The sequence below is a fragment of the Somniosus microcephalus genome, chromosome 9 (genome assembly GCF_052327205.1).
Source record: "Somniosus microcephalus isolate GS21.2 chromosome 9, FLI_Smic_1.0, whole genome shotgun sequence".
Taxonomy (NCBI): domain Eukaryota; kingdom Metazoa; phylum Chordata; class Chondrichthyes; order Squaliformes; family Somniosidae; genus Somniosus; species Somniosus microcephalus.
In genome coordinates, this window is record NC_140995.1 from 243,452,309 (window position 1) to 243,476,900 (window position 24,592).

Consider the following 24,592-nt stretch of genomic DNA (forward strand, 5'->3'; position numbering starts at 1 on the left):
CCGCCCTCTGAGTGAAGACTCCCCAACCAGGGGACACATACTCCCTGCATCTGCCCTGTAAGCATTTTGTATGTTTCAATGAGATCACCTCTTATTCTTCTAAACTCTAGAGAATATCGGCCTAGTCTACTCAATCTCTCCTCATAGGACAATCCCCCCCATCCCAGGAACCAGTCTGGTGAACCTTCGTTGCACTCCCTCTATGGCAAGTATATCCTTCCTTAGGTAAGGAGACCAAAACTGTCCACAATACTCCAGGTGTGGTCTCACCAGGGCCCTATATAATTGAAGTAAGATGTCTTTACTCTTATACTCAAATCCTCGTGTAATAAAGGCCAACATACCATTTGCTTTCCTAATTGCTTGCTGTACCTGCATGTTAACTTTGTGATTTATGTACAAGGTCACTGAACACCAACATTTCCCAATCTCTCACCATACAAAAAGTACTCTGCTTTTCTGCTTTTCCTACCAAAGTGGATAACTTCACATTTCTCCACATTATATTCCATTTGCCATGTTCTTGCCCACTCACTTAGCCTGTCTATATCCCCTTGAAGCCTCCTTGCATCCTCCTCACAACTTATATTTCCACCTAGCTTTGTATCATCGGCAAACTTGGATATATTAATTTGGTCCCCTCATCCAAATCATTATAGATTCTGAATAGCTGAGGTACCCCACTAATTACAGCCTGCCAACCTGAAAATGACCCGTTTTTTCCTACTCTGTTTTCTGTCTGTTTACCAATCCTCAATCCACGCTAGTATATTACCGCCGATCCCATGAGCCTTAATTTTGTTTAATAACCTTTTGTGTGGCACCTTATGCCTTCTGAAAATCCAAATACACCACATCTACTGCTTCCCCCTTATCTATTCTGCTAGTTACAACCTCAAAAAACTTAACAGATTCGTCAAACATGATTTCCCTTTCATAAATCTGTGTTGACTCGGCCCAATCCTATTGTTTTCTAAGTGCCCTGTTACCACATCCTTAATACATTCTAGCATTTTCCCAGCTACTGCTGTCAGGCTAATTGGTTTGTAGCTCCTCGTTTTCTCTCTCTAACCTTTCTTAAATAGTGGGGTTACATTTGCTACCTTCCAATCTGCGGGAACCATTCCAGGATCTATGGAATTTTGGAAGATCACTACCAATGCATCCACGATCTCTGCAGCCACCTCTTTTAGAACCCTCGGCTGTAGGCCATCAGGTCCTCAGCTTTTAGTCCCATTAGTTTCTCAACTACTTTTTCTCTACTGATCTTAATTACTTTAGTTGAGGGATAAATGTTGGCCAGGACACCAGGAGAGGATGTCCCACTTTTTAAAATTTGTTTCTGGGATGTGGGCATAGCCAGAATTTAATGTCCATCCCTAATTGCCCTCTTCAAATAAGGATTTTTACATCAATCTGGGGGCAGACAGCATCTCAATTTAACGTCCCATCTAAAAGATGGCACCTCCGCCAGGGCAGCGTTCCCTCAGTACTGCACTGACGTGTCGATCGAGATAAATTGCATGCTTAAGTCTCTGGAGTGGGGCTCGAGTCCACAGCCTTGTGTCTCAGGTGAGAGCAAAACCAATAAGCCCAGACACACTCAATGTACAATCCCAAGTTCACACCCAGGCTGTGTTGAACTTGATGTGCTTACAAAAGACTGCCATTCCCCATGGCCTAGATTCATGAAAAACTGCTTGGTTTTGCCGAGGTACCTTTGGACCTGCACTGCAGGAAAAGCTTACTTGGAGAAGAGGGGAGAAATAAAGGGTTTAGGTTCCTGCACTAGTTTTGTAAAGCCCACAAAGGACGTACCACTACGAGGATCTGCCATGAACCAGACAAAGTGACTCCCTTTCTCCAAAGTATGTTGCCTCCCAAATCCCTGCACACCTTTCCCACAACTCCATATTTCAATCTCCAATCTTGTTTCCACCCCTGCTACAGCGCAAACAACTGGTGCATTATCCCTCCTCATCCATCTCAACTGCTCTGCAGCCTTTGCCAACCAACCATGCCATCCTCCACCATGTCTGTTGACCAGAGGGATTGCCCTCACGGTTCCACACGTAACTGTCCAATTCTAGCTAGAGCATCTCAAGTAATGGCTTCTTTTCCTGCTGTCGCACTGTTACCACTGGAGATCTATCCTAAGCTCTCTCGTGCCCTTTAGCAAAATAATTTGTAGACATGGGGTCAGCTTCCACATCTTTGCTGATGACACCCAGCTCTACATCCCACCACTTCTCTTGCCCTCATAATTTACAGTGCTTTTTTTGGAAGGGTGGGGGACAGTGACTGAACAGTCAAGAAAACAATTGAAAAGTTGGCAGAGAAAGTTTTTATTAGTACAAAAAAAATCAGCACATGGCCCCACAATCTCATATCAGACACACATCAATCATTGCCATCACCCGCTCTTCTCTCAATGGAGGGAAATTCTACAAAAATCCCACAAAACACCACGTGATTGGAATGGGATAAAGGAGCAAAGGACAGTGTCCCCTCTGAATATTTTTCAGAGTTGACCGTTCAATGGCTGTAGTATCACCGCACGTGGGCACTTTGGGCTGATCAAAGTACAGGACAGCCACTGATCAGGGGACCTTAGCCTGTCACTACATGGACCCACTGGTGATGGAGCCCAGCTTCAGACAGCGGTTTATTCAATCTGAGCTGCTTTCAGTACATTCCCTCTGAATGGGCCAGCACAGATTAAACACAACTCATTTTTAATATGTCTCCACGGTTGGAGGAGCCGACTGACCCCGACACCAATGACCATTCACCATGTGTGAATCTGGAGAGTGAGAGTCAGCAGGTACATTGACCATGGGAGGGCATCAGAGCCAAGCCCCACCTGTCCTCACCCAATAGCCATACAAGTGCTCTTTCCAGCTGGAGTTGCTGGTTAGAGATGGGAGTGGGAACCTTGTTCAATTCCTTCAATAACAGTGCTGAAGCCAATCACACCCTGGCTAAGAATGTGATTTCAGCAGTTAGTTCAACAGAGGCAGTGATTTAAGTCATGGGCTGTTTTTAATTACCAGTACTGAAGGTCACAATGTGCTTTGACACAAAGCCCAGTCCTGAAATCATTCACTGCTCAGGCCTCTTGGCCAAATAAAAAATACAGTTTTCACACGACCAGGTCAAAAGACTCCCTCCGAGGTGGGCGTCTATGTCTGATTGTCGATTCCAACCCTCACGGGAATCCTCCCATCAGGTGATCTTAGCCGGGCTGCTGGGCCCCCACCTCAGAGCAGCAGCTCCTGGATTCGCCCCACCTCTCCCAGACGGCAAGCCTGCCTCCTGTTGGTCAATTAAACAACTGACCCGAGTCAGAGACATGCTGCAAACCCATTAAAAAACAACACAGGGCAGTGCTCTGCACAAACGGACAGCCATGGTACAGGGTGGGTTCAGGGTCTTCGAATCTCCACCCCCACCTCGATGGGGTTAAGGGCAGAACTGGAACATTTGTCTGCGCCTCTCGGTGCCTGCAGCAACCAGTTACACAACAGACACTGACATGTCTCCAATATCCCTTCACCAGTGTGATCCATGGACAGGAGAGGGAGCGCACGATACAATATAGGAAGGGGGGGGGGGGAGGGGTTTAGTGATTTTCAACCCCCACAACTGGTCCAACTCCAAACCCCTGCCCCAACAGGAGTGAATGTTTTAAACAACTTTCTCATACACTGGAAATTACAGGCTCATTTTTACATTTTACTTCTTGCATATTCTGTTGCCGATTTTATAATTTCCTCCAGGTTGGTGCTGCTTCCCATCCCCTTGGCGACAATGTCGGAGCCACCGGCGTTCCCGCCCATCCGTGCACAGACAGCGAGGGCCCAATCTGCCGCAGAGAGGGTGCTCATCAAATCCTAGAGCGAGAGAGAGAATAGTGAGAGAGGAATGCGAGAGCGGGAGGAATGGGGGGGGGGGCGAGAGCGAGGGGAAGGGGGGACGAGGGCGGGAGGAATGCGAGGGCGGGAGGAATGAGAGGGCGGGAGGAATGCGAGAGCGCGGGGAATGGGGGGGGGGAGAGCGAGGGGAATGGGGGGGGAGAGCGAGGGGAATGGGGGGGGGGGAGAGCGAGGGGAATGGGGGGGGGAGAGCGAGGGGAATGGGGGGGAGAGCGAGGGGAATGGGGGGGGGGAGAGCAAGAGGAAGGGGGGCCGAGGGCGGGGAAGGGGGGCGAGGGCGGGGGGGCCGAGGGCGGGGAAGGGGGGGCCGAGGGCGGGGAAGGGGGGGCCGAGGGCGGGGAAGGGGGGCCGAGGGCGGGGAAGGGGGGCCGAGGGCGGGGAAGGGGGGCCGAGGGCGGGGATGGTGTATGTAACCTGTTCCACCTTAAGAGAACTTAAGCCTGGTCCACCTTAAGAAAGGTACTACTTTCTTTGGCTGCTGTATACGTAATATAAGCACAGTGTAATAATATTGTATTCAGTATAGTCCGACCTCCAACCAGTAAAGACCTGTTGAATTTACTCTTGTGGTCTGTGTAGTAATTCTCACTATAACACACAGACTTAACAGTGGCGACGAGTCCGATTCTTACCCTGCTGCAGTAATTTCCACGGCGACTTCGTCCACAGACAGGACGTCGAAGAGAGGTTTCCACCCTCATCACCTACGGGAAGACACGTCGAGCGGCAGGCATCGAGTAACCGGAGTGCAGAAGACATCCTGACCTTGAAGCCTCCATCAGCGACTGTCAGCTTCTTCTACTACCTCGTGGTGGGTAAGCCGGGCAGCGACGCAACAGAAAGTCAACCGCGTTGGCTGTACAGACGGGGCTGGGAAGACGGAGGAATAAGGGCGGTGAGGTCGATCGCGACCAGAGATAAGGGCCGGGCCGCTTTCGAGCGAGAGGCGCAGCGCGGGACATCGATCGCGACCGGAGATAAGGGCCGCATTCGGGCTAAAGGCGCAGCGTCTGGGGAAACTGAAGGCGCGAGAGCCGCGGTGAAGCGGAGACAGCGTCGGGGGACGGGTGAAGACCGCCAAGCGCGGGAAAACCGCCATTTTGTGGGCGGAGGACGACGGCAAGAGCGGGAAGCCGCCATCTTAGATAACATTAAAAATACGATAAATTGCTACGATGCCTAAACATGGGAACATTAATGCCTTCGACAGTGATATAGAAGACTGGGCTATGTATGTAGAACGCATACAAAACTATTGTAAGGCAAATAAAATTCCTGAGACAGATAAAGCACTAACATTACTAAACTTAATGGGTGCGAAGACATACGGGCAATTGAAACACCTGTTATCACCAGATGAACCGGTGGATAAGACGTTCGAACAGATTGTTACTGTCCTAAAAAATCATCTTAGCCCCACGCCGCTGATGCTAGCGGAACGATTTAAATTTTACGATAGAAGACAGCGGCAAAATGAAAGCAATGCTGAATATTTGATGGAATTACGTAAGCTAGCAAAATATTGTCAGTTTGGAACGGGACTGACAGAGGCACTTCGAGATAGATTTGTGTGTGGTTTATTTAAACAGGATACACAAAGGCGACTGCTCGAGGAGAATGAGCTGTCTCTCGAGAAGGCGGTCACTATGGCAGCAGCACACGAGGCCGCAGCGAGAGGCACGGCAGTAATGCAGCTACGGCCACCGGAACTCGGTACAAACAAATTGGGTTTGAGTTCTGTCAAATGTTATCGTTGTGGAAAGACAACGCACGATCAGAACCAGTGTTGGTTTAAAAACCAAGAATGCAGAACGTGTGGCAGGTTTGGCCACATAGCTAAAGTATGCCGGTCAGGAAAGAAGACCAGCAATAAAAAGTCACCGCAAGGAAAATATGCAAAGGTACACAAGGTGACAAAGAACAGTTTGACTGAACAGAAGTCAGATTCAGACGCTAGCAGTAATGAACTGGATAGCTTAAGAATACACAACGTTGGTAAGGATACAGACCTCCAGACAATTTGGGTCACTCTTAAGATAGCAGGAGTCCAAGTAAAAATGGAATTGGACACTGGATCGGCATTGACGGTCATGAATAAGAAAGATTACAGAAGGTTATTCCAACATATTCCCTTACAGGATACGGGGATTATATTGAAAACGTACACGGGGCAAAGAGTGCACCCCATCGGAAAAAGAGAGGTAGAAGTGGTCCACAAGGGCGAAGGAAGCCAAGTAATGGACTTATATGTGCTACCTGAAGGAGGTCCACCACTACTAGGACGGGAGTGGATTAGGAAAATGAATATGGACTGGCACTCCTTGAAAGCACTAACGGTAGATTCCGGGGAAACAGCTGTCAAACCTAAACGATTGTCCAGAATATTGGTTGAGGCTAAAGAGGTGTTCCAGCCGGGACTGGGAACACTGAGAGGAATTACGGCAAACATCAAGATTGATGAACATGCACAACCAAAATTTTTTAAAGCCAGACCGGTACCCTATGCAATACGACCTGCGGTTGAAGCGGAGCTGGAAGCACTAGAACGTTCAGGGGTACTGTCTAAAGTAGATTGGAGTGAGTGGGCTACGCCCATTGTTCCCGTTATGAAACGTCCTTCGAGCAACAAGCCAGGAGAACCAGGGAAGGTTCGCATCTGTGGAGATTTCAAAATCACCGTTAATCCGGTGCTTCACACGGTGCAGTATCTGCTTCCACGGATTGAGGATATTTTCGCTTCACTGTCTGGCGGGAAACACTTCACCAAGATAGACCTGGCGCAGGCGTACTTGCAGATGGAGGTTGAAGAAGAGTCACGCCAATACCTCACGATCAACACGCATCGAGGGTTGTACCGGTACAATAGGCTGGTTTTTGGTGTGGCATCGGCTCCAGCAATTTGGCAGAGGGCCATGGAGCAGGTATTACAGGGAATTCCAGGCACACGTTACCTGGACGACATTCTGATCACAGGTGATGGTGATGAACAGCATCTCGCTAACTTGGAACTGGTGCTCAACAGACTGAAAGAGTATGGACTTAGGGTAAATCGGCAGAAATGTGAGTTCTTCCAGAAGCGGATCTCGTACTGTGGTCATGTCATTGACTGGGAGGGGCTTCATAAGTCTCCTGACAAGATAGCGGCAGTTGTAAAGGCTCCCGCTCCGGAGAATGTCTCTCAGTTGAGGTCGTTTCTAGGATTAATTAACTACTACCATAAATTTCTGCCAAATCTATCCACGGTGCTGCATCCGTTGAACGCTCTTTTACAGAAAGGGGTACCATGGGACTGGGGCGAAAACTGTAAGAAGGCATTTCGCAAAAGCAAAGAATTGATCACCTCAGAGGAAGTGTTGGCTCACTTCAACCCGACACTGCCTATTCGGTTGGCTTGTGATGCTTCTCCATATGGTATTGGGGCAGTACTCTCACATAAATTGCCAAATGGCACGGAAAGGCCAGTCGCGTTTGCATCCAGATCATTGACCTCCGCTGAGCGCAACTATGCGCAGATCGATAGGGAGGCCCTTAGCCTTGTATGGGGAGTGAAGAAGTTTAATCATTACCTACAGGGCCAAAAATTCACACTTCTGACGGACCATCAACCGTTGGTGTCCATTTTTAACCCTAAGAAGGGTGTTTCGGTGATGACAGCACAGCATCTCCAGAGATGGTCTCTTTTCTTAGGGGCACATCAATATCAGATAGAACTCAAAGGTACGAAACAGCATGGCAATGCTGATGGCCTGTCGCGCCTGCCACTACCTGAAGATGAAGACACGACGGAAGTTGACCCTGTTGAGTTATTTCATTCGACCATTATCGAGTGTTTACCTGTCACCAACGCAAGTATTGAAAGAGAAACCAGGAACGACCCGACACTGTCCAGAGTCTACGAGGTGACAGTGAAAGGATGGCCAACACGGGGTGATCCTCTGTTACCGGCATTCTCGGCAAGGCGAGACCAGCTGTCCGTCTGCCATGGTACTTTGAGTGTGTCGGAGCAGACGGAGTGAATACACACGCTGAAGATGGGCTGCTGAGATTTTAGTGTTTTTAGTGTCTAAAGTGGGGAAAAAAAGTTTCATTTCATTTCAATTTTTAAAAGGTTTTAAAATTAAATTTAGTTCTAGTTAAGTTAGTTTAGTTTAGTTTAAGTTTAGATTAGTCTAGACAAAGTAGAGAAGGAAAAGACCGCCAGAAAGACTACCAAAGAAAAAAAAACCCAGAGGAAAATAGAGGGGAAAAAAAAGCCAAAGCAAAAAAAAAAAAAAACAACAGAAGAACTACACAAACCAGTGAACGGCAGCCACACGGGGCTTCAGCAGCGGTGGTTGAGTCGGCGGCATCGGGACCGAGTTCGAGGAGGCGAGGTGACTCGGGCTGCAGCCCAGCGGTCCAGCAACCGGCACAGCCGAGGGGACTCGGGCCGCATCCCAGAAATCGGAACGCAGCCCGGCAACGGGCACAGCGGAGAGGACTCGGGCCGCATCCCAGAAATCGGCACAGCCGAGGAGATCCGGAACGCAGCCCGGCAATCGGCACAGCGGAGAGGACTCGGGCCGCATCCCAGAAATCGGCACAGCCGAGGAGATTCGGAACGCAGCCCGGAAATCCAGCAATCGGCACAGCCGAGGGGACTCGGGCCGCAGCCCAACAATCCAGCACGGGAAAGGCCCGAGGAGCCAGGCCAGCAGGCACAGAGACCTCTGAGGAGAAGGAGAGCAACCAGAAGGCTCGCAACCAAGACCGTGAGTACAGGGCCCAGGGAGGGAGGCCCAGGGAAAGGCCCGAGGAGCCAGGCCGAAACAGAGGCCCAGAGACCACTGAGGGGGAGGGGAACAGCCCGAAGGCACCGGGAAACAGCGGCTCACAGACTCAGACCTGAGAAGGGTGAACCCAGGAGCCGAGGCCCAGGGACCACGGGGTCGGAGAGGGGGACCGGGAAAGTTCGCGAACAGGGAGAGGGTAACACCAAACCCGGGGCCCCAGAAAAGCTTATTCTAAGATCAACAATACTTTACCAAAAATGAGCGAATCAGAAGATCCACAACAGCCCCGCTTCCAGATTCCCCCCAACACCACAAAAAAAGCTATAAAAACGATCAAGCATGCTCAGATGAGAGAAAAACCAGAAACTCTCTTTACTGACTGTTACAACAATGGGACAAAAAGTAACCTCATATTCTACTCAGATCAGCCAGCGGCTTGGATCAGAGCAATAAAATCACACTATACCAGTGTTAAGCTAAAAAATACCGCAAATGGGTCCATAATGAAAATTAACACACCAGGAGACAGTTCAATCACGACTGTCAACGCGTACAATACCGGAACAATATTAGTGCAAGGCAACCTCGACAAATTTGCAACGGCCTTCAGGACACTGAAAAGATCAACTACGAGGGGAATGAACAGCCCCAGAGTGGCCCGCACTCCCCCCAACATTGACAACTTACCAGGAGAAAATCTGCATGGTCAAGGGATGAACGAGCCACACAGTTCAAACCAGACACTAACCCCGGGGAACCACAGCCACACGATACAACTGACAAACCCCAGCATAACTACCACGGAGGAAGCCACACATAGTTCCCCTACCATTCCCAGCCCACCAAGAGAAGAGCAGCATAGCCAGGAAGTGAGTGAGCCTTCCAGGGCCGACCAGCTTAGCCAGGAAGTGAGTGAGCCTTCCAGGGCTGACCAGACACATACCCCGGGATCACACAGCCAGATACAACCAAAAGATAAATTTAATCAATTAGAGATAGAGATGGTTAAACTTAGAGAGGAGGTCCTCAAATTGAATGACAAACAAAAGCAGGAGAGGGAGAGACACAAGAGAGAGCTGAATAGACTTGATAACCAGGTGAATCTACTTAAGAATCAGGTGAAAGAGCTGCAGGAAAAAGAAGAGAGCCATAGAGGAGAGAAAACACCATTAGACCAGCAACCAGAGACTAGAGATAAGACAAGAGAGAGCCGGACGGAACGGCTGCACTCCCACACGGAACAAAAGCAACAGACACACAATACAAGGGGTGCCACACAGACCGACCAGCATACTGACTCGCAATCTTCCCCCACCACCATGGAACCACAAGCGAGCCGCTCACAAGAGGTACGCACACACCAGACACCCCAGCCCAGCACACACACTATGAGTCCAGGCGAAAGCCACCAGACAGTAAACACAAACAAGGCTGACGTCGTAATACTCATAGACTCAAATGGGAAATTTCTATGGGAGAAAAAGCTCTTCCCTAGAAGTAAAGTAGAAAAGATTTGGTGCCCAACAACAGACAGAGCCATGGGATGGCTGACCAAAGCCAGGTTAGGCTCCCCCCAACACATAATAATACACACGGGCACAAATGACCTAAAGGCCAAACAGAAAGAGGTAGCAACATCGCTCAGAGCAATGATTAGGAAGGCAAGCAGTACATTTCCAAACACTAGAATCACTGTTTCCACAATATTGCCGAGAACAGACTTCAACAACACAATTCATGAGATAAATGCCAGCATAGCAACAGAATGCGAATCAAACCACAACGTACACCTGGCCCAACACCCCACCCTCGATGAAGAATGTCTTTACGACCACGTCCACATCCAAAGGCAAAAAATATCGATCTTTGCTAAAGCCCTGAAGGACGTCGCTTTTAACCGGGTCCATACCCAGACTCCAAGAGGACCCCCCCCCCCCGACCACCAGAGATCAGCGGGGTACATATCAGGAACACTACAAAGACCACCACCACACCAACCGAGACCGGAGAGGATCCCCATGCAAAACAACATTATCAGACCTGCACCACTCCTGTCCCACGGTGGAATAGGACCGCTACCAGCCAGACAGAGGGAGAGATGCACAGGACGTACGCAATACCTCAGACAGAAACAATCTATTAAGAGACAATAAGCAGATGTGCAGCAGCATCTACTTCCACCTTATGGATCAAGGACTAATTAATAGAAAGAACTGTAACCAAATTGTATTAACTTTTGTAGACAACTGGGGTGATCTTTTTTTTCCCCACACTTAGACACGACAAACACGTACCACTCTTTAACCTATCATAGAAAAAGATAAAACTTAACATGAAATCCTTATATATTTCGACCTGGAATATCCAAGGTCTACGCTCTTCACTGCGAGAAGTGAAGAGTAGGACCCCAGAGTTCATAGAGGAAACTAAAGATCTAGATATTATCATTTTACAGGAAACTTGGTATAAAGGAAAAGGACACACCGGCTGTCCCCAAGGGTACACTGAGCTAGTGGTCCCCTCCAATAAATTACCAAGTGTAACCCAAGGCAGAGACTCCGGAGGCATACTGATCTGGTTTAAAACAGAACTTAAGAATTACATCAAATTTATAAAAAAGGGCGAAAACCATATGTGGCTCAAACTTGAGAGGGAGATTATCTCAAACACCCAAGATGTTTACATTTGCGCACTTTATATCCCTCCAATCGATTCCCCGTACTACAAAGAGGACACCTTCTCCAACATGGAGGGGGAAATTATCCAATACCAGGCCCAGGGGAACGTGTTGATCTGTGGGGACCTCAATTCAAGAACGGGCGAAGAACCAGACTTCACCAATAATCAGGGAAACAATTACGTATTCGGGAATAACCACTTTGACATCCCTTCCCTTCCATACAGGCATAACTGCGACAAGCAGTCAAATACCAACGGTAAACAGCTACTACAGCTCTGTCGAAACCTGGGTCTGTACATTGTCAATGGTAGGTTCATAGGAGACCTCCTAGGAAGATCGACCTACTGCTCACCTCTTGGCTGCAGCACAGTAGATTATATGATTACAGACTTGGACCCATCCTCTTTCAGAGCATTCACAGTCAAACCACAAACAACACTGTCAGATCACAGCCAAATTACTATGTTTCTCAAAAAGACAGAAACAAACAACATAGAAACACAACCCAGTAAACTGTACAACACCAAAAAATCGTACAGATGGGCCAAAAATGACACGGAAAAATACCAGAAAACAATTAGCAATGTATCAACTCAAGCTCTCTTAGACACCTTTCTGGATAACATATACACTCACAATAAAGAAGGCGTAAACCGGGCAGTTAGTAAACTAAACAATATTTTTGATAATTTGGCAACAAATGCAAACTTGAAAGCTCGCAAGAACAAACCCAAAACAAAAAACTATGAAAAATGGTTTGACCATGATTGCCATAACATGAGGAAAAAACTTAGAAAACTATCAAACCAAAAACACAGACATCCAGAAAACGAGGAATTACGCCTTACTTATTGTCAGACGCTAACACAATACAGAAACACACTCAGGACCAAAAAAGAGCAATTTATTAAGAATACACTCAGCTCCATGGAGGAATCCATTGAGTCGAATTGTTTCTGGGACAACTTGAAAACACTACACAAAAAACAACACGACGATTTGTCCATTCAAAATGGGGACACATGGGTAAACCACTTTGAAAAATTATACCAGAAAAACACACTAAGACCAGAGCAACACCAAATACGCAAAAAACTGGAAAAGCTTGAAATGGCCATAAAAGATAACCAAAACCCGCTAGACGCCATAATAACAGAAAAAGAACTTCTTGAAAAACTCAAGGACCTGCGACCAGGAAAAGCTTGCGGGACAGACGGCATACTAAACGAGATGATTAAACACGCAGACGACAAACTGAAACTGGCTATCCTAAAACTCTTCAACTTGGTTCTGAGTGTCGGTTATTTCCCTGACATCTGGAACAAAGGACTCATAACACCCATATACAAAAGTGGGGACAAAATCGACCCAAACAACTATCGAGGCATCTGTGTAAACAGTAACCTGGGGAAGGTATTCTGTAGCATCATAAACAAAAGACTTATAAACTTCCTTGAAGAGCACAATGTCTTGAGTAAAAGCCAAATTGGATTCCTGCCAAACTATAGAACATCCGATCATATCTTCACCCTACAGACCCTAATTGACAAACACGTTCACCATAACAAAAGCAAAATCTACGCATGCTTTGTAGATTTCCAGAAGGCTTTCGACTCCATCTGGCATGACGGTTTATCCCTGAAACTTATCGAAAGCGGGGTAGGAGGGAAAACATATGATGTAATTAAATCAATGTATACAAACAATAAATGTGCAGTTAAAATTGGAGACAAACAAACAAAATACTTCCCACAGGGGCGGGGGGTGACGCAGGGCTCGCCAATCTCACCGACACTCTTTAATATTTACATAAATGGATTGGCAAAACTACTTGAACAATCTACAGCACCCGGCCTCACCCTATATGAATCCAAGGTTAAATTCCTCCTCTATGCCGACGACCTGGTTCTGCTGTCACCAACTAAGGAGGGTCTACAGCAGAACCTGGACCTGCTGGAGTCGTACTGCCAGACTTGGGCCCTGACAATAAATCCCCAAAAAACCAAAGTCCTTGTGTTCCAGCAAAGATCCAAACAACATGGACCCACAATAAATTTCACAGTAGGAACAACCAAAATTGAACAAACCACTCACTACACATACTTGGGCTTAAAAATCAGTTCTACGGGAAACTTCAAACTGGCTGTGAATGAACTGAAAGAGAAAGCAAGAAGGGCTTTCTATGCCATCAAAAAATCAATCCAAATAGAAATCCCAATTAGCATTTGGCTCAAAATTTTCAAATCAGTAATTGAACCAATTGCACTCTATGGCAGTGAGGTCTGGGGACCACTAACACAACAAGATTTTGCAAAATGGGACAAACACCCAATTGAGATCCACATGCGGAATTCTGTAAAAGTATCCTCCGGACTCAAAGGAAAACAGTAAACAACGCATGCAGGGCGGAACTAGGCCAATACCCACTAATAATCACTATCCAAAAAAGAGCCACCAAATTTTGGAATCACCTACAAATGAGCAACCCCCAATGCTATCACTACGACGCCCTGAAATGCCAAGAGCTGACCATAAAGAAGAATACCCTCAGTCAACTAGTCCTGGGACCAATAAAGTAACTAATAACAATACTAACAATAACCAGTCCCAGGACAGTGACAGGGTAACACAAAGAATTCGACCCAACACAATCGTCGCTAAGCAAAAGGAAAAATATCTGTCATATTGGGCAGAAACAACAAAAACCCAAAGCAAACTCAATTGCTACTTGGCCCTAAACAGACAATACAACATAGCTGATTACCTGACCATGGTAAAGGATAACAAACTGAGAAGAACCTTGACAAGGTACAGACTTAGCGAACATAGCCTAGCGATCGAAAAAGGCAGACACAGGCAGACCAGGCTGCCAAGAGAAGACAGGGTATGCTCTCACTGCAGTCAGGGAGTAGTTGAGACAGAGATGCACTTCCTCACAGCCTGTGGAAAATATCAGGGCATCAGAGAGAATTTCTACCAAAAATTCTCACAAATATGCCCTGAATTCAGAAATCTGACTGACAACCAAAAACTCCCATTCCTACTGGGGGAGGAGAGAAGCTGTGTAACACTGGCGGCACACTATGTTACAGCTTGCCATGAACAGAGGGACAACCAGTAAACTAAGACAAGAGTATATATAAACAAGGCGAATGTATATTTATAAACTCAGGGATATACCTGTTTATACACTGTATGAATGGAACCGCGTTTATGTGTTCAACCATAAATGTATTTTGATGCTTTGGCAACATAAGATGTACCTTATCATGCCAATAAAGCGATTTGTATTGTATTGTATTGATGTACGGGACAAGAGTGATTATTCCTCCCAAATTAAGGGAAAGAGTTTTAAAAGAACTACATGAAGGTCATCTGGGGGGAGTTAAAATGAAAAGTCTTGCTAGGGCTTACGTATGGTGGCCGGGTATTGACCAACAGATTGAGGAGTTAACGAAAAACTGCGCTGGGTGTCAAAAAGTGCAAAATGCACCTCCGATAGCACCGCTACACCCATGGGAATGGCCTTCAGCCCCATGGCAACGCGTACACATTGACTTTGCTGGTCCATTCATGGACTCCATGTTCCTAATCGCGGTGGACGCACATTCCAAATGGCCAGAAGTCATCAAGATGAATACCACTACTTCAGAAAAGACAATTGCGGTGTTAAGAACAATATTCGCAAGGAACGGATTGCCAGAACAGATCTGTTCGGACAACGGACCACAGTTTGTATTGGAAGAATTCCAACAATTCTTAAAGAAGAATGGAGTTAAACATTATACCTCTGCCCCATATCATCCGGCGACAAACGGGTTGGCTGAAAGATTTGTCCAGACATTCAAAAAGGCAATAAAGGCCATGAATGATGATCAGATTCCGCTGCAACACAAGGTCGATAAGTTCCTGATGTCATATAGAAACGCCGATCATGCCGTGACTAACCAAAGTCCTGCTATGATGTTTTATAACAGGAGGTTGCGGTCCAAGTTGGACTTGTTAAAACCAAATGTGCGGAGGGAAGTGGAAAACAAACAGTTTCGGCATATTAACAGCAAGACCACTCGAACTTTCAACGTAGGACAACCAGTGATGGCAAGGGGCTATGGAAACGACAAATGGCAGTCCGGAACAATCCGGGCCAGACAAGGACCTCTGATGTACACCGTAGATATTGGTCATAATGTGATAAGGCGTCATGCGGATCAACTGGTAGAGTCGAGAGCAAGGGTCGAACCCATGGTTGTGACAGAGACAGCTGTGGAAGACGTTCATGAACCTGAAGCATCTACCTCGGCCGAGAATGTATTTGATGATGATGACACCCAATACATTGGCAACCAACTAGAGGAGGCACCTCAACAACAAGAATCAGAGACCACTGAAAGGCGTTATCCAAGCCGAATCAGAAAGCCTCCTGAGAGACTGAATCTTTGAACTGTTATACCTGAAGTTATATATGTATATATGTTATGTTTATTTGGGGATATGACTGTTAAGCTAAAAAGGGAGGATTGTGGTGTATGTAACCTGTTCCACCTTAAGAGAACTTAAGCCTGGTCCACCTTAAGAAAGGTACTACTTTCTTTGGCTGCTGTATACGTAATACCGGTGGTGACCACACCGGTATATAAGCACAGTGTAATAATATTGTATTCAGTATAGTCCGACCTCCAACCAGTAAAGACCTGTTGAATTTACTCTTGTGGCCTGTGTAGTAATTCTCACTATAACACACAGACTTGAGGGCGGGGAAGGGGGGCGAGGGCGGGGAAGGGGGGCGAGGGCGGGGAAGGGGGGCGAGGGCGGGGAAGGGGGGCGAGGGCGGGGAAGGGGGCGAGGGCGGGGAAGGGGGCGAGCGGGGAATGGGGGAGCGGGGAATGGGGGAGCGGGGAATGGGGGAGCGGGGCAGGAATGAGAGAAAGAGGAATAGGAGAGAGGAATGAAAGAGGGGAATGAGAGAGATGGGGGAGGGGTGAACGGGCTGATATCACACGGTGGGTGGGGGAGGGGTGAACGGGCTGATATCACACGGCGGGGGAGGGGTGAACGGGCTGATATCACACGGCGGGGGAGGGGTGAACGGGCTGATATCACACGGTGGGTGGGGGAGGGGTGAACGGGCTGATATCACACGGCGGGGGGGTGAACGGGCTGATATCACACGGCGGGGGTGGGGTGAACGGGCTGATATCACACGGTGGGTGGGGTGAACGGGCTGATATCACACGGCGGGGGTGGGGTGAACGGGCTGATATCACACGGCGGGGGAGGGGTGAACGGGCTGATATCACACGGCGGGGGAGGGGTGAACGGGCTGATATCACACGGTGGGTGGGGGAGGGGTGAACGGGCTGATATCACACGGCGGGGGGGTGAACGGGCTGATATCACACGGCGGGGGTGGGGTGAACGGGCTGATATCACACGGTGGGTGGGGTGAACGGGCTGATATCACACGGCGGGGGTGGGGTGAACGGGCTGATATCACACGGCGGGGGAGGGGTGAACGGGCTGATATCACACGGTGGGGGAGGGGTGAACGGGCTGATATCACACGGTGGGTGGGGTGAACGGGCTGATATCACACGGTGGGGGAGGGGTGAACGGGCTGATATCACACGGTGGGTGGGGTGAACGGGCTGATATCACACGGCGGGGGTGGGGTGAACGGGCTGATATCACACGGCGGGGGTGGGGTGAACGGGCTGATATCACACGGCGGGGGTGGGGTGAACGGGCTGATATCACACGGTGGGGGTGGGGTGAACGGGCTGATATCACACGGTGGGGGTGGGGTGAACGGGCTGATATCACACGGCGGGGGTGGGGTGAACGGGCTGATATCACACGGCGGGGGTGGGGTGAACGGGCTGATATCACACGGCGGGGGGGTGAACGGGCTGATATCACACGGTGGGGGTGGGGTGAACGGGCTGATATCACACGGCGGGGGGGGTGAACGGGCTGATATCACACGGTGGGGGTGGGGTGAACGGGTTGATATCACATGGTGGGGGTGGGGTGAACGGGCTGATATCACACGGTGGGTGGGGTGAACGGGCTGATATCACACGGCGGGGGGGTGAACGGGCTGATATCACACGGCGGGGGGGTGAACGGGCTGATATCACACGGTGGGTGGGGTGAACGGGCTGATATCACACGGTGGGTGGGGTGAACGGGCTGATATCACACGGCGGGGGGGGTGAACGGGCTGATATCACACGGCGGGGGGGGTGAACGGGCTGATATATCACGGTGGGTGGGTGTGAACGGGCTGATATCACACGGCGGGGGGGTGAACGGGCTGATATCACACGGTGGGGGTGGGGTGAACGGGCTGATATCACATGGTGGGGGAGGGGTGAACGGGCTGATATCACACGGCGGGGGGGTGAACGGGCTGATATCACACGGCGGGGGGGTGAACGGGCTGATATCACACGGTGGGTGGGGTGAACGGGCTGATATCACACGGCGGGGGGGGTGAACGGGCTGATATCACATGGTGGGGGAGGGGTGAACGGGCTGATATCACACGGCGGGGGAGGGGTGAACGGGCTGATATCACACGGCGGGGGTGGGGTGAACGGGCTGATATCACACGGTGATAGTCTCTCACTGACCTTCGAGACCTGACACGCACACAGCACCTTGCCAGAATCCTGCTGGCTCAGAAGCATCACCGACGATTGAGGCATTTTCTCACAGATTTGATTCACCATTTTCATTAGAATCTGTGAGCGAGAGAGAGAACATGAATTCAGGAGGAGCGAGGGACCGGCCAGAGCGAGGGACCGGCCAGAGCGAGGGACCGGCCAGAGCGAGGGACCGGCCAGAGCGAGGGACCGGCCAGAGCGAGGGACCGGCCAGAGCGAGGGACCGACCAGAGCGAGGGACAGACCAGAGCGAGGGACAGACCAGAGCGAGGGACAGACCAGAGCGAGGGACAGACCAGAGCGAGGGACAGACCAGAGCGAGGGACAGACCAGAGCGAGGGACAGACCAGAGCGAGGGACAGACCAGAGCGAGGGACAGACCAGAGCGAGGGACAGACAGAGCGAGGGACAGACAGAGCGTGAGGGAGGGACAATCTCACCGCAATGGATTGGACGGGAAAGGCATCCACAACCAACGCCTGATCCAATCTATTCTCCAGGAAAAGCTGCACATTCTCAGCTGCCTAGAAACAGGAAGTAAATGGCCAAGAGTGAGGAGGAGTTCAGGATGTGTCTCAGAGTGTTCTGTGACCACACCCCACGTACCGCTCTGTTCTCCAGCTTTCTGATGGCGGTGTTAGCCGTTCGGTGTAGAGCTCGGAGCCTCTCCTGCAGATCGCGCCGTTCCCGGTGCAGCATCACGGCTCCATCCACCGTCTGAGGATGAAACATCCAAATTCACCGTTATCACGTAGCTCTCACAGGACAATCACAAAAACCCACCCATCACTGCGTCCCGTGGCTGTGAGGGAGCGCTGCACTGTCGGAGGGGCAGTACTGAGGGAGCGCCGCACTGTCGGAGGGGCAGTACTGAGGGAGCGCCGCACTGTCGGAGGGGCAGTACTGAGAGAGAACTGCATTGTCGGAGGAACTGAGGGAGCGCTGCACTGTCGGAGGGGCAGTACTGAGGGAGCACTGCACTGTCGGAGGGGCAGTACTGAGGGAGCACTGCACTGTCGGAGGGACTGAGGGAGCGCTGCACTGTCGGAGGGACAGTACTGAGGGAGCACTGCACTGTCGGAGGGGCAGTACCGAGGGAGCGCTGCACTGTTGGAGGGTCAGTACTGAGGGAGCGCTGCACTGTCGGAGGGACAGTACTGAGGGAGCACTGCACTGTCGGAGGGGCAGTACCGAGGGAGCGCTGCACTGTTGGAGGGTCAGTACTGAGGGAGCGCTGCACTGTCGGAGGGACAGTACTGAGGGAGCGCTGCACTGTCGGAGGTGCCGTCTTTCGCCTGAAACGTTAAACAAAGTCCCTATTTGCCCTCTCGGGCGGATGTAAGATACTAACGTCTGTTAACTGTCCGACCTCCTTTGACAGCCTCTGTGAAACCGCCAGTGACTTCAATCCGTTGTTGAGCCGCACAGACAGAGAGTTGACTTCCTCAGTGAGGACATGACCCACCTCTCGAGCCTGGGGGACAGGGAATTAAAACAGGTCATCAGTTCAAGGCTCTCCACCCCACAGACCCACACCCCGGTCCTCAGGAAAGACTTGCATTTATATAGCGCCTTTCACAACCTCCGGGCGCCCCAAATCCCTTTTGCAGCCAATGAGGTAGTTTTTGAACTGTCGACACTGTTGTAATGAATGAAACGCAGCACACCATTTGCGCACAGCAAGCTCCCACAAACAACAATGTGATAATGACCAGATAATCTGTTTTCAAGATGTTGGTGGAGGGATAAATATTGGCCAGGACAGCGGGGAGAACTCTTCTGCAAGTGTTTTTTACCCTTTAACGCATGGGATGTGGATGTCACTGGCAAGGCCAGCATTTATTGCCCATCCCTAATTGCCCTGGAGAAGGTGGTGGTGAGCCGCCTTCTTCATAGGATCACAGAAAGGAGGCCATTCGGCCCATCATGTCTGTGTCGGCCGACAAAGAGCTCTCCAGCCTAATCCCACTTTCCAGCTCTGGGTCCGTAGCCCGGTAGGTTACGGCACTTCAAGTGTATATCCAAGTACTTTTTAAATGCGATGAGGGTTTCTGCCTCTACCACCCTTTCAGGCAGTGAGTTCCAGACCCCCACCACCCTCTGGGTGAAGAAAGTTCTCCTCAACTCCCCTCTCATCCTCCGACCGATTACTTTAAATCTCTGCCCCCTGGTTATTGACCTCTCTGCTGAGGGAAATAGGTCCTTCCTATCCACTCTATCTAGGCCCCTCAATTTTATACACCTCAATCAATTCTCCCCTCAGCCTCCTCTGTTCCAAAGAAAACAACCCCAGCCTCTCCAATCTTTCCTCATCGCTAAAATTCTCCAGTCCTGGTAACATCCTCGTAAATCTCCTCTGCACCCCCTCTACTGCAATCATCGCTGCAGCCCGTGTGGTGAAGGTGCTCCCACAGTGCTGTTAGGGAGGGAGTTCCAGGATTTTGACCCAGCGACGATGAAGGATCGGCGATATACTTCTAAGTCAGGATGGTGTGTGACTTGGAGGGGAACTTGAAGGTGGTGGTGTTCCCATGCGCCTGCTGCCCTTGTGCTTCTAGGTGACGGGTTTGGGAGGCGCCGTCGAGGCTTTAGTGTCATGGGATATTTTACGTCCATCTGAGAGGGCAGATGGGGCCTCGGTTTAACGTCTCATTTAAAAGACGGCACCTCTGACAGTGCAGCACACCCTCAGGCGGAGCGAATACTAACTGACAGCATTTCCTTGGAAGCAGTGGATGTGGGCATCACAGGCTGTCTGTTGGCACTGGGTGGGGAGGGAGTACTGATTGGCATTCTGGGCATAGGTTCCTCGCCAGAACGCAGGGAGCAAGCTGTCTGCTCAGCCGCTGGTGGACCTGAAGTGTGTCCAGCACCTGCAGCTTCTGTGCACTCCGTGCGAACAATCCTCGCGTCTTTATTTTGTTAACGGCCTTGCGTGAGGCAATCTCCTAAAGCCAGTCAGCGGGTTTCACCACCAGCCGTTTAAACAGCAGACGGGGCTGGTGCCACCGGCCGTTCCCTCCCCTGTCCCTCGGGTTGTTCAGTTCAAGTTTGGGAACGGGCTCTCTTTCATGGCCCCTTCCCTCCCCTATCAGCTGCTCTGTTAGGACCGAGGGGTGGGTGTGATTTATGGGGGCGGGTAAGAGCAAGAAAGGAGAAATAGGGAGGTGAGGGGCGCAGATATAAAACTGAGCCGAGCGCAGTGTCTCTGATCACGGGGTTACCAGGCCGACCTGTGTAACTGCGCCATTATGGGATACATTTAACAGCTGCAGGGCTACTTCTGACCTCTCACCTCCTTGGCCTCCTCTCCTGTCACAGCGATTATTCTGCTGATCCCTTTCCCCAGCTGCCTCTCGGATATGATCGCCAGGTCCTGGATCAGACCAGACCGCAGCAAATGTCTGCAGGAAGAGAGAGTCTGAATACGGCCACAGAACATCAGAGCAAATCTCCCCGTGCACTGTCCCATCAAACACTCCCAGGGCAGGTACAGCACAGGTTAGATACTGAGTAAAGCTCCCTCTGCACTGTCCCATCAAACACTCCCAGGGCAGGTACAGCACAGGTTAGATACTGAGTAAAGCTCCCTCTACACTGTCCCATCAAACACTCCCAGGGCAGGTACAGCACAGGTTAGATACAGAGTAAAGCTCCCTCTACACTGTCCCATCAAACACTCCCAGGGCAGGTACAGCACAGGTTAGATACTGAGTAAAGCTCCCTCTACACTGTCCCATCAAACACTCCCAGGGCAGGTACAGCACAGGTTAGATACAGAGTAAAGCTCCCTCTTCACTGTCCCATCAAACACTCCCAGGGCAGATACAGCACGGGTTAGATACAGAGTAAAGCTCCCTCTACACTGTCCCCATCAAACACTCCCAGGGCAGGTACAGCACAGGGTTAGATACAGAGTAAAGCTCCCTCTACACTGTCCCATCACACACTCCCAGGGCAGGTACAGCATGGGTTAGATACAGAGTAAAGCTCCCTCTACACAGTCCCATCACACACTCCCAGGGCAGGTACAGCACAGGGTTAGATACAGAGTAAAGCTCCTCTACACTGTCCCATCACACTCTCCCAGGGCAGGTACAGCACGGGATAGATACAGAGTAAAGCTCCCTCTACACTGTCCCATCAAACACTCCCAGGGCAGGTACAGCACGGGTTAGATACCGAGTAAAGCTCCCTCTACACTGTCCCATCAAACACTCCCAGGGCAGGTACAGCACGGGTTAGATACAGAGTAAAGCTCCCTCTACACTGTCCCATCACACACTCCCAGGGCAGGTACAGCACAGGGTTAGATACAGAGTAAAGCTCCTCTACACTGTCCCATCACACTCTCCCAGGGCAGGTACAGCACGGGATAGATACAGAGTAAAGCTCCCTCTACACTGTCCCATCAAACACTCCCAGGGCAGGTACAGCACGGGTTAGATACAGAGTAAAGCTCCCTCTACACTGTCCCATCAAACACTCCCAGGGCAGGTACAGCACGGGTTAGATACAGAGTAAAGCTCCCTCTACACTGTCCCATCACACACTCCCAGGGCAGGTACAGCATGGGTTAGATACAGAGTAAAGCTCCCTCTACACTGTCCCATCACACACTCCCAGGGCAGGTACAGCATGGGTTAGATACAGAGTAAAGCTCCCTCTACACTGTCCCATCACACACTCCCAGGGCAGGTACAGCATGGGTTAGATACAGAGTAAATCTCCCTCTACACTGTCCCATCACACACTCCCAGGGCAGGTACAGCACGGGTTAGATACAGAGTAAAGCTCCCTCTACACTGTCCCATCACACACTCCCAGGGCAGGTACAGCACAGGGTTAGATACAGATTAAAGCTCCTCTACACTGTCCCATCACACTCTCCCAGGGCAGGTACAGCACGGGATAGATACAGAGTAAAGCTCCCTCTACAGTGTCCCATCAAACACTCCCAGGGCAGGTACAGCACGTGTTAGATACCGAGTAAAGCTCCCTCTACACTGTCCCATCAAACACTCCCAGGGCAGGTACAGCACGGGTTAGATACAGAGTAAAGCTCCCTCTACACTGTCCCATCAAACACTCCCAGGGCAGGTACAGCACGGGTTATATACAGAGTAAAGCTCCCTCTACACTGTTCCATCAAACACTCCCAGGGCAGGTACAGCACGGTATGGACACAGAGTAAAGCTCCCTCTACACTGTTCCATCAAACACTCCCAGGGCAGGTACAGCATGGGTTAGATACCGAGTAAAGCTCCCTGTGATGAAATATTCCATTCATCACTGCCTGTGACTGTGGTTGGTTTCAGTTTCATTTCCCTTACCTCTGTTCCGTTTCCTCACCATTGTATTGTACTATGTGTAGGGCTCCGCCCATACCTGGCCCATTGTATTGTACTATGTGTAGGGCTCCGCCCATACCTGGCCCCTATGTAAGCTGGCCCAGCCTGCAGCACATCCAGTACGGCAGACCTCTGGATGGAAGATACCTCTCTCCTGTGTGTTACCTTCTAAGTCAATAAAAGCCTTGTTTTGTTTCGCTAACATCGAGTCTCGGATTTATTGAGGCACATCAATTTTATTGACTTAATTTTCAACACAATGGATCAACTCTTGAAACCCGAACGTTTGGATTTGGACCAGCATGCTTCGGACGCATCGGCACGCTTCGGACACTGGTTTATGTGCATGGGATTCTTCCTGGACAATTCCGCAGCCGTCAAAGGCGCTACGGACGCTGCGAGTATGAAACTCGGAATTCTGCGGAATTGGGTAAGCCACCGGGTTTACCCCCTCATTAAAGACGCCGACACGTACCCGGCCGCCTGCAACATCTTAAAGGCGCATTACCAGCAGCCTACGAATGAGGTGTATGCTAGGCATCTGCTCGCTACTCGCGCACAGCGACCTGGGGAATCGGTCCACGCCGCCACGTGCGCACCAAGGGCGCCGCCATCTTGGAAGGCATCTTCCCCGCCCGGCAGCCCGACACCGTCGGGGCCCTGCTCTCCCCCCAGAAGCCCTACGACAGCCGCGACGCGTCGGGGACCCAACTGCTACTTCTGCGGGCAGCCTAAGCACACCAGAAACCTGTGCCCGGCGAAAGGCACCACCTGCTTTAAGTGCGGTAAGAAGGGGCACTTCGGGAAGGTGTGCAGAGGGAACCCCGCCGGAAAACCCGCCACCGCCGCGTGTGCGCCGTGGGAGCGGCCATCTTGGACGCCATCTTGCCCGACCTCGTGGGGTCCGCCATCTTATGAGCAGACAGCGTGGACGCCATCTTGTCTCGATCAGGGCCCTACAGTGACATCGGTCACAGTGGACCAGACCAGGCCGCACCCGCTATCCAAATCAATGGTGGACATCGAGGTAAACGGGTGCGGGGTTAAATGTTTAATTGACAGTGGAAGCACGGAGAGTTTTATCCACCCTGAACTGGCACAACAACTCTCCCTAAAGATGGTCCCTACTCGGGGTACCATCTCTATGGCTGATAAAACCCAGACATCGACCATCATGGGTTACTGCACG

The 24,592-nt window shown here is 50.4% G+C and overlaps 1 protein-coding gene across 5 annotated transcripts in view; it reads right to left on the bottom strand.

Annotated features, from left to right (window-relative positions):
• Positions 1–2,326: 2,326 nt before the first annotated feature.
• Positions 2,327–24,592, bottom strand: part of aars2 (alanyl-tRNA synthetase 2, mitochondrial (putative)) — a 91,251-nt gene continuing 68,985 nt past the window's right edge. For 3 of the 5 annotated variants that reach the window (XM_085998091.1, XM_085998089.1, XM_085998092.1), the window contains 6 exons: positions 21,348–21,456; positions 19,404–19,526; positions 18,659–18,769; positions 18,493–18,576; positions 18,020–18,130; positions 2,327–3,893 (listed from right to left, as the gene is read on the bottom strand). In XM_085998091.1, the coding sequence (XP_085854217.1) occupies positions 3,729–3,893; positions 18,020–18,130; positions 18,493–18,576; positions 18,659–18,769; positions 19,404–19,526; positions 21,348–21,456 (703 nt within the window). In that variant the 3' untranslated portion in view covers positions 2,327–3,728. Of the gene's footprint in view, positions 3,894–18,019; positions 18,131–18,492; positions 18,577–18,658; positions 18,770–19,403; positions 19,527–21,340; positions 21,457–24,592 lie in introns of those variants that run through there. The other 2 variants (XM_085998090.1, XR_015079634.1) reach the window with 2 other exon arrangements.